Raw genomic sequence first — 15,072 nt, 5'->3', positions numbered from 1 at the left:
ACTAGGAAGAATGTATGCAATGTGTTAATTATTGAAACTGTCCTACCAATTTGATTTGAAACTGTCTCATTGCTATTTGTTTCTCAATAAAACTATGGAAAAAAATAAAATAAAATAAAAATTGGAAAAAAAATACAATCTAGCAGCTGGGCATGGCTGACGCACCTGTAATCCCAGAGCTCAGGAGGCTGAGGCAGGAGGACCACAGAGTCTAAGACCAGCCTAGGCTGTTCAGTGAGTTCAGGACTGGCCTAAGATACATACAGAAACACAATAAAAACGATAAAACAATAAAAACGAAATATAAGCTCACATTAGGAGTTCCCATTTCTAGGGTTTTGTGGAAGATATTACTTAAGACAATCAAAAAATTATCTTTTTGTCTAGGACACTCTTTCAGAAAAATGTGTTGGTGGGTTTTATGATGAGAAGTGGGGTCCCTGGGAAGTTGAGGCTAAGAGGGAGTTGGATTGTTATTATCATCATCATTGTTGTTATTATTATTTTGATTTTCTGATACAGGGCTAAGCTATGTAGCCCAGGCTGGCCTCAGACTGTGGTGATCCTCCTGCCTCAGCCTCCCACATGCTGGGATTACAGGTGTGCGCCCCCATGCCTGGCAATGCATAATAAGGAAAAAAGAAGCTGAAATCTTTTGAGAGGAGAGCACAGAAGGTAGAAAGGGAGGCTGTGAGCATTGTACACATGGACAGGTGCCTCAGCACCGCTGAACCTAACAGAACTCGGTCTCTGCAGGGAGGAATTCTGGGACAGGGCTATCCAACAATTTTCAGAGAAGAGAGTGATTGGAGACTGAAGCCGGAGCTGTTTCCTGCTCTCTTCTGGGGTCCCCTCCATCCCAGGTTATCACTCAAAGTAAGAGGTGATTTGGAAGAAGGGGGTGGTGTCAAGCTTGGAGGTGGCAGGAGGCCAGGGGGTGACAGTGGGTGAAGGGGCAGGAAGGCTGAGTGCCATGACCCAGGAGGGATGACAACTCTCCTCAGTCCCCTCCCAGGGAAAAAGTCTAAGACACAGGGCAGGCCTCTTGAGGCCCACAAAACATAGGCCTTGGTCTCTTTTGCTTTGTCTTGGGTTCTTTTCAGAGCTAAAATTTAAATCCTGGACTTCCAGCCAGATGTGGTGTTGCATACCTGTAATCCCAGATATGGGAGTCTGAGGCAGGAGGATTTCTGTAGTTTGAGGCCAGTCTATACTGTAAAGTGACGTCCTGTCTAAAAAAAAAAAAAAAAAAAAAAAAAAAGCACCAGGAATGAGTTCAGTGATCCCTGGTTCAATCCCCAACATGGAAAAAAAAAAAAAAAAAAAAAAACAGGGACTGGGGAGATAGCTCAGTGGCATAAGCACCTGCCTGGCAAGTGCAAGATCCTGAGTTCAATCCCCAGTACTGCTAAATAAATATAAAAAAACAGGTGTACATGATTCTAATTAATCCATAGGAGATGGACTAGAGATAGAGAGTACAAAGACTTTGTGCCAATGAGCCTCTCAAGGGTGATACCCATGTCCACACGCCTATGTGGAAGCTCCTAGACAGACCTCCATGACAGTGACAGTGGCCAGGGATCACATTCCCTGCACTAGCCGGGCTCCAGGCACACATAACCTTGGGGGGTCCCTTGGAGCTGGGACCAGGGGGCACAGAGCTCAGCCTGGGGCTCCCTGGCTCGCTCTCACCCACATGAGGCAGGTGCGGGGCCCAGTCCTGCCCTTGGGGTTACACAGGAAGTGCAGTCGTTCCTGGTGGACCGCTCTTCCACCTGCTGCCTGGGTGTGCTTTTCTGCTGAGATCTCCGGGGCGCCCACAAGCTCCTCACAGCAGCAGTAGCCCTACCTTCCCCGCGCCCTGTGCTCTCTGGGCACTCCCCTGCTGATGCCCCATCTTCGGTGCCCTCTTGCTCCTCAGCCCTTGCCTGGGGCTGGGGCTCCCCTCAGACGTCTCTAGAAAGAATCCTTGCCCTGGACTCTGCTAATGCCAGCACTTCTGACTCCCTCCCTGTCCCTGTACTCACAGGAGAAGAAGGCAGGATGCCCATCGCCCTGGTTGAGTTGAGGACAGAGTCTCATGGCAAGCTGCGCCATGCAAACCATCCCAGGCTCAGAGTCCTGCCCGGTTTCCCCATCACTGTGTGGGTGCCCTCCATTCCAGTGCTCCTGGGATGGCTCCGAACCCTCGGAAAAGACTGAGTGCAGAGGTCGCCATGGTGGACATCCCTTGTCCTCTTGTGGGCTCTGTGGCAGCAGACAGATCCACCCTGTGCCAGCTATTTAGGGACAGAGCTCAAGGCAGGGCCTGTAGACATGACACCTGGCCTTATCCATCCAAAGAAAACAAAGCTGGGAAATTCCCATCTGTCCCTCCCTGGGGACAGGCACGTGGGGCCCAGGTATGGGACTTCCTAAGGCAAGGGTTTCAGGTGACACCAGCAGCGAATCATTTTGCAAGCAAATGCCACAGGTCTTCGCTCAGACTGGACGGCAGGCAAGGTCAGCGTCAGCAGATCTGACCCTAAAAATAGGCTCCCTGATGCCAGTCGGCGAGGCTGGCTGTGGGCTGTCACACGCCCGCAGAGCAGCACCTCCTGGCCAGCGGGCCCCACGCACACAGGTAAGGCCTTGGAGGGCACGTGGGCGGCACGAATGTTCTTGAGGGGCTGGGGTGTGGGGACTGGAAGCCATCTCCTCACTATCTCTGGAGCAGTGGAGGGCGGCAGACATCCTGGAAGTGTGAAAGGCGCCTGGGCACCCCTCCTCTTTCCAGAGACCCAGTGGAACTTTCTCCACTTCCCCCTAAAGCCTAGTTTCTGGTTGGGTGACCATTCTCTAAGGGATAACAAGGTGGGTTGAGCTCACGGGGCCCTTCTGAGGGGGCTGGTGCATTATATATACATCGCATTCCAGCAAGTCCCTACATATGTCCATGGGGGTAAAATCTCAAGGGCTGGTGGCAAGAAAACTGGGGTTGACATGATTGAGATTCTATGAATGGCAACATGGCTTACAGTGGAGTCCTTGCTGCCCAGGGATGAGCCTGCTCCCTGTGCCCGGGGCTATGCTAAGTACTGCTGGGACAGGGTGACAGTCTGGGAAGCCTTTCCCAGTCTTGGTGGGAGGAAGCTCTGGGTGCCCTGTGTCTCCGGTCAGAGCTGCCTCCTTAGACCCTGGAGTGCTTGTCCTGTGGCCAGGTCATGCGTGGGCCTGGAGTCCAACAGCTGCTGGGATTGGGGCTCAGAGAAGCATTCCGGAGAGGCCACCAGCACCACAGGGGACCAACACGTGGTGACTTTTCTGTTGTCCTGCTCTTCCTTATGGTCCCTCCCCACTTTCAGTGAGAAAACCATTCCAGGCCCACCAACAAACCAGAGGCCTCTGACACTGAAAAGCAACCTCTGAGCTCTGAGTCCATGGGTGTGGGGTGCATGGGAAGAGAGTGGGTGGGGAGCACAGGGAGGCTCAGAGGCAGAGGAGCATGGGCTGCCTGCTACCACAGAGCCAGGCCGGGCTGTCGCAGACACTACACAGCCTTGTGTCCACCTCTGTTCTGAGAATTTTCCCTGGAAGTATTCATTTCCCCCAGGAGGGATGGACAACATCGTCCCCATTTTCAGATGAGGAAACTGAGGCAGAGTCAAGCGATTTGCCCAGGTCATATAGCCTACACAGTGAGAGAGACGGACACCAACATGTTCAGAGGCTGAGAGGGTAGCCACTGGACCTATCTGTGTTTTGTTTTGTTCTGGTTTTTTTTTTTTTTTTTTTTGAGACAACCTCTTGCTATGTAATCCAAGTGGTCTTGGATTTGCAGTATAGCCAAGGTGGCCTTGCTCATGTGATCCTCCTGCCTCAGCCCCCCAAGTGATGGGATTACAGGTTTGCGCCATCACATTCAGCTTCTTCTGGTGACCCTGGTGGTCCTGAGCCTTCCTCTTCCATGGTGAAGAGCGAGGAGAGTGAAGGCCCACACCAGCCCTTAGGTATTCACTGCTGGGAGAGAGCCCTTGGTCCTACTGCCAGAGGTTTGGTTGGACTTCTCTCCAGCACCACAGCAGGCCGTGCAGGCTCACTTAGGTCCCACCTCCTCAGCCCCAACAGACACCCCCTCTTCTTCCTCCACTCGCCTCAGAGGGAGCTGATCTCAAGGCAGCCGGCTCCAGGTCCCTGCTCTGGGAAGCACCTGGAGCCCATGGGCCAGGCTTAGGCTATCTCACTTACTCGAGCAGCCAGTGAGGAGTCACTGTCCCCATTTCCAGGTGAGATTTATGTGAGACTCAGGTTCAAGACAGCTCCTGACACATTTTCACACCACTGTGCACTTGGCAGTGGGGGAGGAGCTTACACCTGTGACCGGAAATCCAGAGTTCTCTGCTGACCTGGGTTGGGAGGCCAGGCCGCTGGGGTTAAGTCTCTGTTGCTCAGTGTGGGGTTCCTCTCGGAGCCTTCCTCGGTCATCTGCAGCGGGGGGGGCAGTTATTCCCACCTGGGAGGCGTGGAGGGCAATCTGCAGGCGCACAGCAGGAGGGAGCGCAGGGCCAGGCAGAGAGGCATCCTGGGCCAGGCCTCTGAGGAAGGGCCGCCCTCAGCAGGAAGCAGAGAGGCCCACAGCGAGGGCCCGCAGCCCACACGGTCTGGAACCCCTCGGGCATCCAGACAAGGGGCGATCGTTCTGAGGGGACACCGGGTGGGAAGCGGTTCTCCCATCTCCAGGGGAAGCAAAGGCCCGGCTGCTCTCCAGTCAGGACCCGCAACAGGCCTGGCCAGGAGTCACGGCCATCGTGTCCCTTACCGCGGCTCCCTGTCTGATGTCCTCCCCTTGGTGGAGAAGGAAGGGGGTGTGGCGTCCAGCTCCCCACTTCCCCGCCTCTGCCCAACCAAGACTGGGGAAATCAATTAGGAGTTCAGAAATTACCACCCCGGAGCACTCCGAAACCATTTGAGGAGTTAATCAAATGAGTTCATGACATCGACACCACTGAGGGGGGAATATTCAATTTCCTCTCAGATGAAGGCTTTTCTATTTTGTTAATAAAAAGGATTTTATATTAATTCACGTAATTGCCTCCTGTTAACATACTTGCCAGAATCCAAAAGAAAAAAAAAATGCCTAAGTTTGGATTATGTCCACTACATTAAGAAATAAATTATAGGCAACAAAAAGAAATTCTTGGGTTTTCAAAACTAAGTTTTGAAAAAAAATTTTTTTATGTTTTGGCTGAGATCATTTTGGTACATTTCAAATGCATAAAGGCAAACACTGACTTGTAGCAAAAATTCAAATATGCACATATCTGTACATGAACACAGCTGCCTACCCCACAAAGTGCACACTGACCCCGGCAGGTTTTACTCTGTCACTCACCTGCCTACAATAAGGTTTTCATTCCCCGCTCCTTGCAAAGCACATCCCAAGCCTACTTTGGGTGGTGTGGTGGAAGAGCTATGTGTATTTGTTTATCCATTCATGCACTCGTTCAGGGTAGTCCTGGGGTTTGAACCCAGGACTTCTGCACAGAGCTGCATTCTGGTCCTTTTCATTTTAATTTTTTAAGACAGGACCTTGGTAAGTTGCCCAGGCTGGCCTTGAACTAGCTGTTTTGCTTCAGCCTCCTGAGTAGCTGGGATTACAGGTGGCGCCACCATACCCGGCTAAGTGTGCACCTACTTAAACCTACACTAGGGGGTAGGGAGATAGCTCAGCAGCATTAGCACCAGGCCCAGATGGTCTTTGCCTTCTTACACTGTACCTGGCAGGCATACGGAATGGCTTTAACACTGAGCATAACCATGACAGCCAGCACAGCTCTGGGGCTCTGACAGGTGACATTGTGAATCCCTCCTTCTCAGTAACTTGAAGCCATCTATCACCTAGAAACTCCTTACCTGGCCCCAAGCTTCCTCTTCCCCTACCAAAGGGCCTTCTCATGTCCCTTCTGGAATGTTCTAGAAAACTCAAAACTTTCTTGCTTTACTGTACAGAGCATTTTGGTTCTGTTTGATTGAGTCTACCACTTTCCAGGCCGTGCTGCAGGACTTCTTTTTCATGTTAAAAAATCCTCAAATGATGGTGGTTTTTGCTTTTTTTTTTTTTTTTTTTTTATTAGAGGGCCTTCAGGGCAGGTCTACATAGCTTGGACTCGCAGTGATCCTCCTGTTTTCTGCCTCCCTAGTGCTGGGATTACAGCTGTGCACCACTATGCCCAGACTCTGTTTGCCAGTTCAGTGCACCTGGGGGCAGGGCCAGCATGGCATGCCATGCCAGGGACCAAACCCTGGCCCCTGCACTTTACCTAAGCAAGCACTTAGTCTGCCTAAGCTATCTCACCGGCCCTTCAAATGGTATTTTTGTTAAGCATGTATCCTGTACTATGGATATGAATCTTTAAAATGACAGACTTCACTTGCACACTCTCATATGTAGGTGTGGGTCCCCAGCCAGTCCCTGCAGGACCCTGAAGAAATTTAATTTTCCCACTGAAATGAGCTATGCATCTCCTCAACTCTGTTTCTCCCATCCACCACCTGAGAAGGCAGCAGTGTTCACACGGTCACTCTGATGCGGGGGAAGCGCCAGCAGGTGCACACTGCCGGGGCGGTGGATAGGTGGATGCGGTCACACTGTAATGTGTTTGCGAGCCCGCCTTTCTATTGGAGAGCACTTGGCAGTGGCGTTCACTGCATTTCTGATCACGTAAAGATACTCGCAAAAGACGACTTCCAAGGGCCGGCCAAATAGCTCAGCAGAGTAAAGGACCTACAAGCAGGCACAGGGGCCAGGGGTTTGATCCTGGGGCCTGCTGTGTGGGCCCCGCCCCCAGGACACACTGAGACAGTAATTGAGACTGGGTGTGGTGGCGCGTGCCTGTAATCCCAGCTCTTGGGAGGCTGTAAACAGGCACATCACTACGAGCCTGATCTACTAGTGAGGCTGTGAACCCCCTGTAGACCCTTCTCTAAAATACCAAAAAAAAAAAAAAAAAAAAAAGAGACTTCTAGAACTTCTTCAAAAAGTAGCAAAAATAATGGAATGGGTATGTTCAAATTCGGGGAGAGTTTTTTTTTTTTAATGTATTTGGTACAGGGTCTCACTACACAGACCAGATTCATAGTGATCCTCCTGTTTAAAGCCTCCCCAGCACTGGGATTACAGGTGTGCATTACCACGCCTGGACTCATTTGCTGGCTCAGTGTGCCCAAGGCGGGATTTGCGCTGAGGTACTGTGGATCGAATCCTGGTCCTCACACTCACCTAAGCAGACGCTTAGTCTACTGAGCTATCTCACCAGCCCTGAGCTATCTCACTGGCCCGAGGGGGAGTATTCTCAGGGACATGTATAGCGGTGTGTTTTTTACTGTAATAAATTTAAACATTCACCATTTTGATCTTCTCGTGTAAAAAGACACTGTCTGCCACACTGCAGTGGCCTGAACAAGGAAAGGATCAAGGCCAGGACAACATCTGCTACAGCTGTCCACATTCAAATATCAATGTGCTTTTTACAGAAATCGGGTTTTCTGGCTTCTCACAAACGTATCAGAGAATCTAGGCTTTCGTTCCTGTGCTGAGACAAGTGGCAGCCCATCAGGAAAGTGTCTGCCCTTCATCACGCTACTGTCCCCACCACTGAGGACTCCTGCCTCAGGCTGACAGCCAGGCTATTGTTGGTCTCCCCAGGCTGTGTCATCTGCCATTGCCTGTGAAGGATCCTGGCTTGGCCATCCTCTGACGGGGACGCTCACAGAGGCCAAGGAGCCTTCAGAGTTGGCGTTTGATTTCCTGGGACCAAATCTTTAAATATGCAGCTGTAACCAGAGCCCAGAGATGCTCTTGAAGGCTTGCCCAGCCCTCATTATGACATTTAGCCTGTGATTGATATCGCGTGTGTCACCGAGACCTTGGCAGCTAATCTTGGGGTGGGATCTATGGAAACCAAACAGAACAGATCTGTCTTCCCTGCCATTTTGGCTGTGATCTGGGAAACAGACTCTCTTGGCCTCCGCGAATAAGGTATCTGGGAGGCTCGCAGCGAGGGATGTACACAGCCGCCGCAGGATTTGGAAAGCTTACAGGTCTGCGGTTTCTGGACGGCTCCTCGCTTTGTTCTCTTCCCCACCCAGCGGCGCTGGAGGATAATGGATCCCAGAGCCCCTCTGCGTGCCAAGCTGCTCAGGGTGGACCGCCGCTTCCGCTTCTGTCTGGAAATGCAGCCGGCCTTTCAGCCCAGGGGTGGGGGTGGGAGGGTTCTTTGCAGTCTGACGAAGGCACAGTCCCGCCCAGGGGGAGGTCAGCCTGGTGAGCAAGGGGGGCGGGCAGATGGAGGCCCAGATGCAGGGGTCTTTGCGTCGCCCTCAAATTACCTCTTCTGAAGCGTCCTCTAGAGGCAGGCAGGTCCCAAAGCACGGAAACCACCACGTTTCAGCACATGCGCCCAGCTTCGCATTCAAACCAAGAGTGGGTGACTGGTACCAGCTGAACTTCAGGTGCAGCAGAATCGGGGTCCTTGGGGGCTGAGCACAAGGAAAGCTGCCACAGTGTGCTTAGCAGACCAGGAGTCTGTACTGGCTCCTGCTGGAGTAACCTAGGCCACCCCTTGGGATGATTCCCCCTCCTGCCAGGCCCTGGGGTCCAGGTTGGGCCTTGATAGGAGGAGCACTGGGCCAGCTTGCTCCCTGCAGCCCTGCTTCAGCAGCCCTGGTTGAGTTCCTGCAAGGCCCCCCAGCCTTTATCACTCCCTACTCATTCATTTATTCATTCTTTTCTGCCTCAGTCCATCCATTCATGAGGCCATTTCCCCATTCAACAAACACGTCTCAGCCAGGCATGGCGGCACACACCTACAACCCCAGCACTTGGGAGGCTGAGGCAGGAGGACTGATACAAGTTTGAGGTCAGCCTGGGCTACACTGTGAGTTCAAGGTCAGTCTGACATAGCAAGACCCTGTTTCAAAAAGCAGAAACAAACACACACAAAAACCAAGCAGACGTTTCCCCAGCATGTCCTGGGTTCTAGATGCTGTGGTTACAGAGCTTACTGCTGGGCCTTCCTTCTCTCCTCCCCGCATCCAGGGCGAGCTCTGGCTCCATCTCAAAGAGCAGATGGAAAGTCCCTCACTACCCTTCTCTTCTCAGAAGCTCCCTTACTCTTTGGCCACATCTCGGGCAAACACTTTGTGAGTGTCAGACACGCTTGTTAAAACAAACTTCTAGGCTTCCATCTCTGGTCCAGGAACCTCCACTTTTTGTGAGTGCTGGATGACGTTGATGAACATGGCCTTTAGGCCACACTTCGAGAGGCCCCACAGAAGGGTCCCCTCTGCCATGCAAGGTCTATGCGCACGCGTGTGTGTGTGTGTGTGTGTGTGTGCGCGCACACACACACACACACACACACACACACACACCCCGCCCCAGAGGCAGGCAGCCAGGAGGAAGCCACAAATCCTGGCTTCCTGTGATCACCACCAACAAGCAGCGCCCGCCAGGAATCCCTTAACTCATCAATATGGACTTGGTAGAATCAATGCTGAGTTTCAGCCCTTTCTATTTCGTTCCCAATTTTTATTACTCTTAAAGAGATAAGGGCTCGCTATATTGCCTAAACTGACCCTGAACTCCTGGGTTCAAGTGATCCTCTCGCCTCAGCCTCCTAAATAGCTGGGCCAGCAGGAGTGTGTCACTGTACACAGCATCTTTTCTTGAATACAGAGAATTCCAAGCGTACACAAAGCGGAACAGTAGCTACCTGTGACCACCGCTCGACCTCAGCCGTCACTGCCCCAGCCAGTCCTGGTCACACGGCGCATCAACACCCGCCCTCCAGCTCTAACTGTTCTACTGCTTCTGGTCATGTTGCTCTGACACAAATCCAAGACACTGTAACAGATTCTCTGCATTTCTGCACCCATTTCTAAAAGATAAGGCCCCGTGGCATAATTCCTCTATCTTTACAGACTCCTGTCACACCATGGCCCCGAGCACTCTGCTAAAGCAAAACCACTCTCACTGGTGGTGTGTTCTTCTAGCAGAAGGCAAATAATGTCTGATTGTTGTTCTCCTTTTTCTTTTTTTTTTTTTCTTTTCAAAGTTTTATTGATAAACATATAGCAATGAGACAGTTTCAAATCAAATCGAAAGTACAGTTTCAACAAATAATACACTGCATATATTCTTCTTAGTGGTTCCTTTTTCTTTTTGAGACAAGGTCTCACTGTGTAGTTCAGGCTGGCCTTGAACGTGTGACAATCCTGCTGCCCCTCCCCCAGATTATAGGCGAGCACCAGCATGCCCAGCTTTGCCTCTTTTTTTCCTATGTTCTTAGCAGTCAGCTCTGAGTGCCTGGATCCAGTCCCTCAAGGATGTTGTAAAATGGTTCATCCTCTCTTATTATCTGGACTACTTCATCAAAAACAAAATTTCCCTCATCTATGCCGTAGTATAGTTTGTTTCTGAAAGGAATAATACAGGGTAGATTCTGTTTATCCAGCTTCAAAATAAGGAGCTGCTGTTGGGCTAGGGAGATGGCTCAGTGGAATAAGCACTTGCCTGGCAAGCGCAAGGGCCTGAGTTCAATACCCAGTTCCACAAAAAAAAAAAAAAAAAAAAAGGAGCTGCTTCCTTAGCGCCCTCCAATAGCGTATAATTAAGTCCCTTACCGGTTCAGTGTGTAATGTATTTCAATTCACTGGAGTTATTTTCATAATGCATGTTCAAATGGTCTGTTTTAGATCACTGGGGGCCTTTTCAAGCAGGGTTCCACGTGGTCTTTGATTCGAGGGGTCTCTGGAGCTCCCAGCCCTTCTCCTTTCCTGAGAGTGCTGTCTGCTGCTCACACTGCGTTCTCCGCTCTGCTCCCTCTCTGCAGGTGAGGGCTGCGTGCTAGGAGCACCTTCACTGTGCAATTCACCTCTTATGTAAGACGGGGATAACAGCACTGCCTACCTCACAGATCTGTTGCTTTTTTTTTTTTTTTTTTTTTGACACAGAGTCTCACTATGCAATTTGGGCTGGCCTTGTGCTCACTTTTGTAGTCCCCAGGCTGGTCTCAAACTCACAGAGATCCTCCTGCAGTGCACCACCATTCCCGGCCCGCATCTGGGGCTGAGATGGCATACCTGGGCATCCAGGGACGAGACCACATGGCATGTGGGGCTAGGGATCGAACTCGGGTCCTTGTGCTTGCCAGATAGGTGCTGATGCCTCTGAGCTATCTCTCCGGCCCCAGTTCAAGGCATTTATAATCGTGAAGAACTTGGAACAAAATGGTGCCTGCATAAAGTATATTATTTAAGGATAGTCCTCCCTCAGTGTGCAGGGGATGGGCTGCAAGGGCATCCAGACAGCCTGACGGAGAAGGCTGTGGGATTCGCATTAACCTATGCATATACTCCTATGTACTTGAAACCAAGCCCAGAGTCCCTATCAACTAGTGCAAGGTGTATGCGGTGTGAATAGTCATACACTGTATTGTTTAGGAACTAGGTCAAGGAAAAAAGTGTATGCATGGTCAGAACAGGAGTAGCTTTTCTTTTGCACCAGTTTTTTGTTTGTTTGTTTGTTTGTTTGTTTGTTTGTTTTTGTGGTACCACAAACATGATCTGAGTTCTTCATCATTATAAATGCCTTGAACTGGGGCCGGAGAGATAGCTCAGAGGCATCAGCACCTACCTGGCAAGCACAAGGACCCGAGTTCGATCCCTAGCCCCACGTGCCATGTGGTCTCGTCCCTGGATGCCCAGGTATGCCATCTCAGCCCCGGATGCGGGCCAGGCATGGTGGTACACGCCTGTAATCCCAGCATGCTAGTAGATTATTCTACTGAGCTATCTCCCTGGCCCTTGGACCAGTTTTGATCCTCAGGTGGACTCCATTCATTTGGAAGAAGCACAAGTGGCACACTGGCTGTGTCTATCAGAGAAACAGCACTCCTACCCCAGCACGTTCCCATCTCCCGCCCTCTCCAGCTCTCCAGTCTCAACACCAAGTCAGCTCCACTCACTCGCTAGGCTGTGGGACTGGAGCTACCATGTGTCAGCTCTGGGAACACATGCTGCCCTACCCAACCTGAACCCATTTTCTTGGAGACAACAGGAACTTCTATGCATTCCACCTGCTGGGCCCACATCGCTTTCCCACTTAGTATCCCATGCCAATGTACAAACACCACTTCTCCTCACTGAGCAACTAGGGCAGCAATGACCAGCCTCCTAGTGTGACACTTGCAAACATGGATGGCCCCAACTGTCCCAACCAGCTGGCCAACTCCCACACAGCCAGCTCTCCCTGTGCCCAGGCAATGCTTGTCTCAAAATAAAAAGTGTAATAGAGCACTTAGCTAGCATGTGCCCTGCCTCTATGTGTGGCAGGGGAGACCCTGGCCTGGGCCCCTCTGGACACAGCCACCACCTTTCCATCTGCTGACAGCTTTCTGCGGGTGCCAAGTGGGCCACAGGTTTGCAGTGTCAGGGCCCTCCTAGGCCTTGCGATTGGGTTCAGGATGGTCTAAGCTAGCAGGATCCAGTCAGTGAAGGAAAAAGTAGGTATGAAAGAAGGGGCAAACTCTAAAAGAAAGGTGAGAAAGGACTGGATGCTTGGGCTCAAATCTCATGTATATCTGCTTTGTGGGAATTCACCTCCATCCCCAGTGCTCCTGGCTCTGGAAACACTGGAATGTTGGGGAGGTCGTTTAACTGCCACCGTGATCGCCTCCAACATGTGCCTGGAGGAGCATGCAAGCACACGGAAGGCTGGGCCTGAGCGGTCACTTTCAGCTTGGCTTCTTCCCACTGTCCCTGCAGCACCCTCCCAACCCTAGCATCCCCATTAACCCGCTCCTGACCCTCTCTCATGACCAGCTGAAGAAAGGACAGCAAATCCCTTGGCCCCAAAATGACATCTGGAGACTCAAAGACAAGCCTCAAGAATGCCTACCCGCCTGCCAAGGGACCGTCCCTGCGGGCACAGGAGGTGGAGGCCGAGGACTACTGCACACCCGGCGCCTTCGAACTAGAGCGGCTCTTCTGGAAGGGGAGCCCCCAGTACACCCACGTCAACGAGGTCTGGCCCCGGCTCCACATCGGCGATGAGTAAGTGCCCAGGGGAGGCAGCAGCCCATTCCCTGCTGGCTCACCCCTTGTCCTGGCCATCATCTCTGGCTTTGGATTAGTTGTGCTGTGCCAACACTGTGTGGGTGCATCTTCATTGTACAGAAAAGCCAGGATGGAGGTTTATTTCTGTCTTGCGTAGGCATCCAGAGAAGGGCTGGCTGCAAGGCGGCTGGCTGCAGGGTGCTAGACTGCTGATGGGGGGGGGGCGACCAACAACTGTGGGGTCCAATCAGCAGAACCAGGAGAGAAGGAAGACAAAAAGGACAATTTTCCAAAAGGAGGTCCTACCCAAGACTTCCCCTGTCCCTAGCTGCAAGGGAGGCTGGGAATTGTAGTTTTCTATTTTAGGTGAGTGTAACAGCAGCAGGAGTCAAATCAATTGTCAGATTGATGGCATAGGCCATGCAGACAAATCAGGCTAAGCGGCGGTCACCATTCCCTTTCCTAGGTCTTACAGTCACCATTCCCTACTCTACAAAAAACTGAGAAATGCCTACTATAGAACCTACTACTACAAATGGCTATCATTCCAGGACAGGCTACCCAGGCACTGTGCTAGGCACCTCACACATGTGGTCTCATTTCACCTTAAGGATAACCCAATGAAAGAGATTATCCAAGGAACCTGAGGCAGAGAGCAGCCTAGTAAGCATCCCTCAGGCCCCACAGCTTGGCAATGGAGTTAGAGTTCACGTACAGCACTACCCAGCCCAGAGGCTCAGTCATAAGCGCCACTCCCAACTCCTTCCTCAGTCCTCCAGAACTTGAGCTCATGTTCCATCTCTTCATGGAGCAGATGGACAGAGGCCCTGCCTCTGGGATCTTAGTACACATCTTGGTGCTTTAAAAACTAGAAATAATTAGCCGGAAGTGGTAGAACACACCTGTAATTCCAGCAGTCAGGAGGATGAAGCAGGAGGATCACAGTGAGTTCCAGGCCAACCTGGGTGATATAGTGAGTTCAAGGCTAGCCTGAACTACATAGTGAGACCCTGTCTCAGCAAACAAATCTACTTGAAATAACTATCTAGCCAGGAGAATCACCCAAGGAAGAATCCTTTATTCTTTCCTTTTCCTCTCTCTCTTTTTTTTTTTCTCAAATAAATGTAAGGAGCTATACAAATTACACAATCATGTAAATCCCAGCTACAGGGAGGAGGGTCTCAAATTCAAGGCCAACCTGGGCAACACAGCAAGGCTTGTCTCAAAATAAAAAGTGTAATAGAGCACTTAGCTAGCATGTACATGGCCCTAGATTTAACCCTTCAGATCAAAAGTCACATTTTTAAAAAATACTAACATAAATTAAATAAGAGGCCACAAAAAATTGCACAATCCCCTCTTAATTCTACCACTAACCACTATTAAATTCACTAGCATTTTGCTACTCTTGCATATGTGCTATTGCAAACACAAGGAAACATACGAAGGGCTTTCATTTTTTTATTTGTTTATTTATTTATTTATTTATTTATTTAGTGTGTGTGTGTGGCCAGCTCAGCCCACCAGGGGGCGGGGCTGGCTGGCATGTGGTGCTGGGGGATTGAACCGCAGTCCCTGTGCTTTGCTTAGCTTAGCTTGTTCTAAGTAGGTGCTTTAGACCACTGAGCCATCTCACCAGCCCGAGCTTTCATTTCTTCTACACAATATTTTTCAAAAAGGAACAACACCACACAGACTGTTCTGGACCTGTGTGTGTGTGTGTGTGTGTGTGTGGCCAGCTCAGCCTGTCCTGGGGACGGGGGAGGCGAATCACCTTTTTTTTTTTTTGTTTGTTTGTTTTGTTTTTGGCGGAACCGGGGATTGAAGTCAGGCCCTTGCACTTGCCAGGGAAGTGCTCATTCCACTGAGCCATCTCCCCGGCCCCCGGGAATCACCCTTTGCCTAGGCTTGCCTAAGCAGGCACTTTAGAACACTGAGCTATCTCGCCGGCCCTGTTCTGGACTTTGAATATTC

The 15,072-nt window shown here is 50.9% G+C and overlaps 1 protein-coding gene across 2 annotated transcripts in view; it reads left to right on the top strand.

Annotated features, from left to right (window-relative positions):
- Nucleotides 1-2,541: 2,541 nt before the first annotated feature.
- Nucleotides 2,542-15,072, top strand: part of Dupd1 (dual specificity phosphatase and pro isomerase domain containing 1) — a 31,767-nt gene continuing 19,236 nt past the window's right edge. Inside the window, exons 1-2 of one of the 2 annotated variants that reach the window (XM_004624387.3) lie at nucleotides 2,542-2,626; nucleotides 12,865-13,095. In XM_004624387.3, the coding sequence (XP_004624444.1) occupies nucleotides 12,899-13,095 (197 nt within the window). In that variant the 5' untranslated portion in view covers nucleotides 2,542-2,626; nucleotides 12,865-12,898. Of the gene's footprint in view, nucleotides 2,627-12,807; nucleotides 13,096-15,072 lie in introns of both variants that reach the window. The other variant, XM_023722644.1, reaches the window with a different exon arrangement.

The sequence above is a fragment of the Octodon degus genome, unplaced genomic scaffold (genome assembly GCF_000260255.1).
Source record: "Octodon degus isolate 3935 unplaced genomic scaffold, OctDeg1.0 scaffold00005, whole genome shotgun sequence".
Classification (NCBI taxonomy): domain Eukaryota; kingdom Metazoa; phylum Chordata; class Mammalia; order Rodentia; family Octodontidae; genus Octodon; species Octodon degus.
Note: the sequence above shows the minus strand (reverse complement) of the source record. Positions and strands in the feature narration are given on the sequence as shown.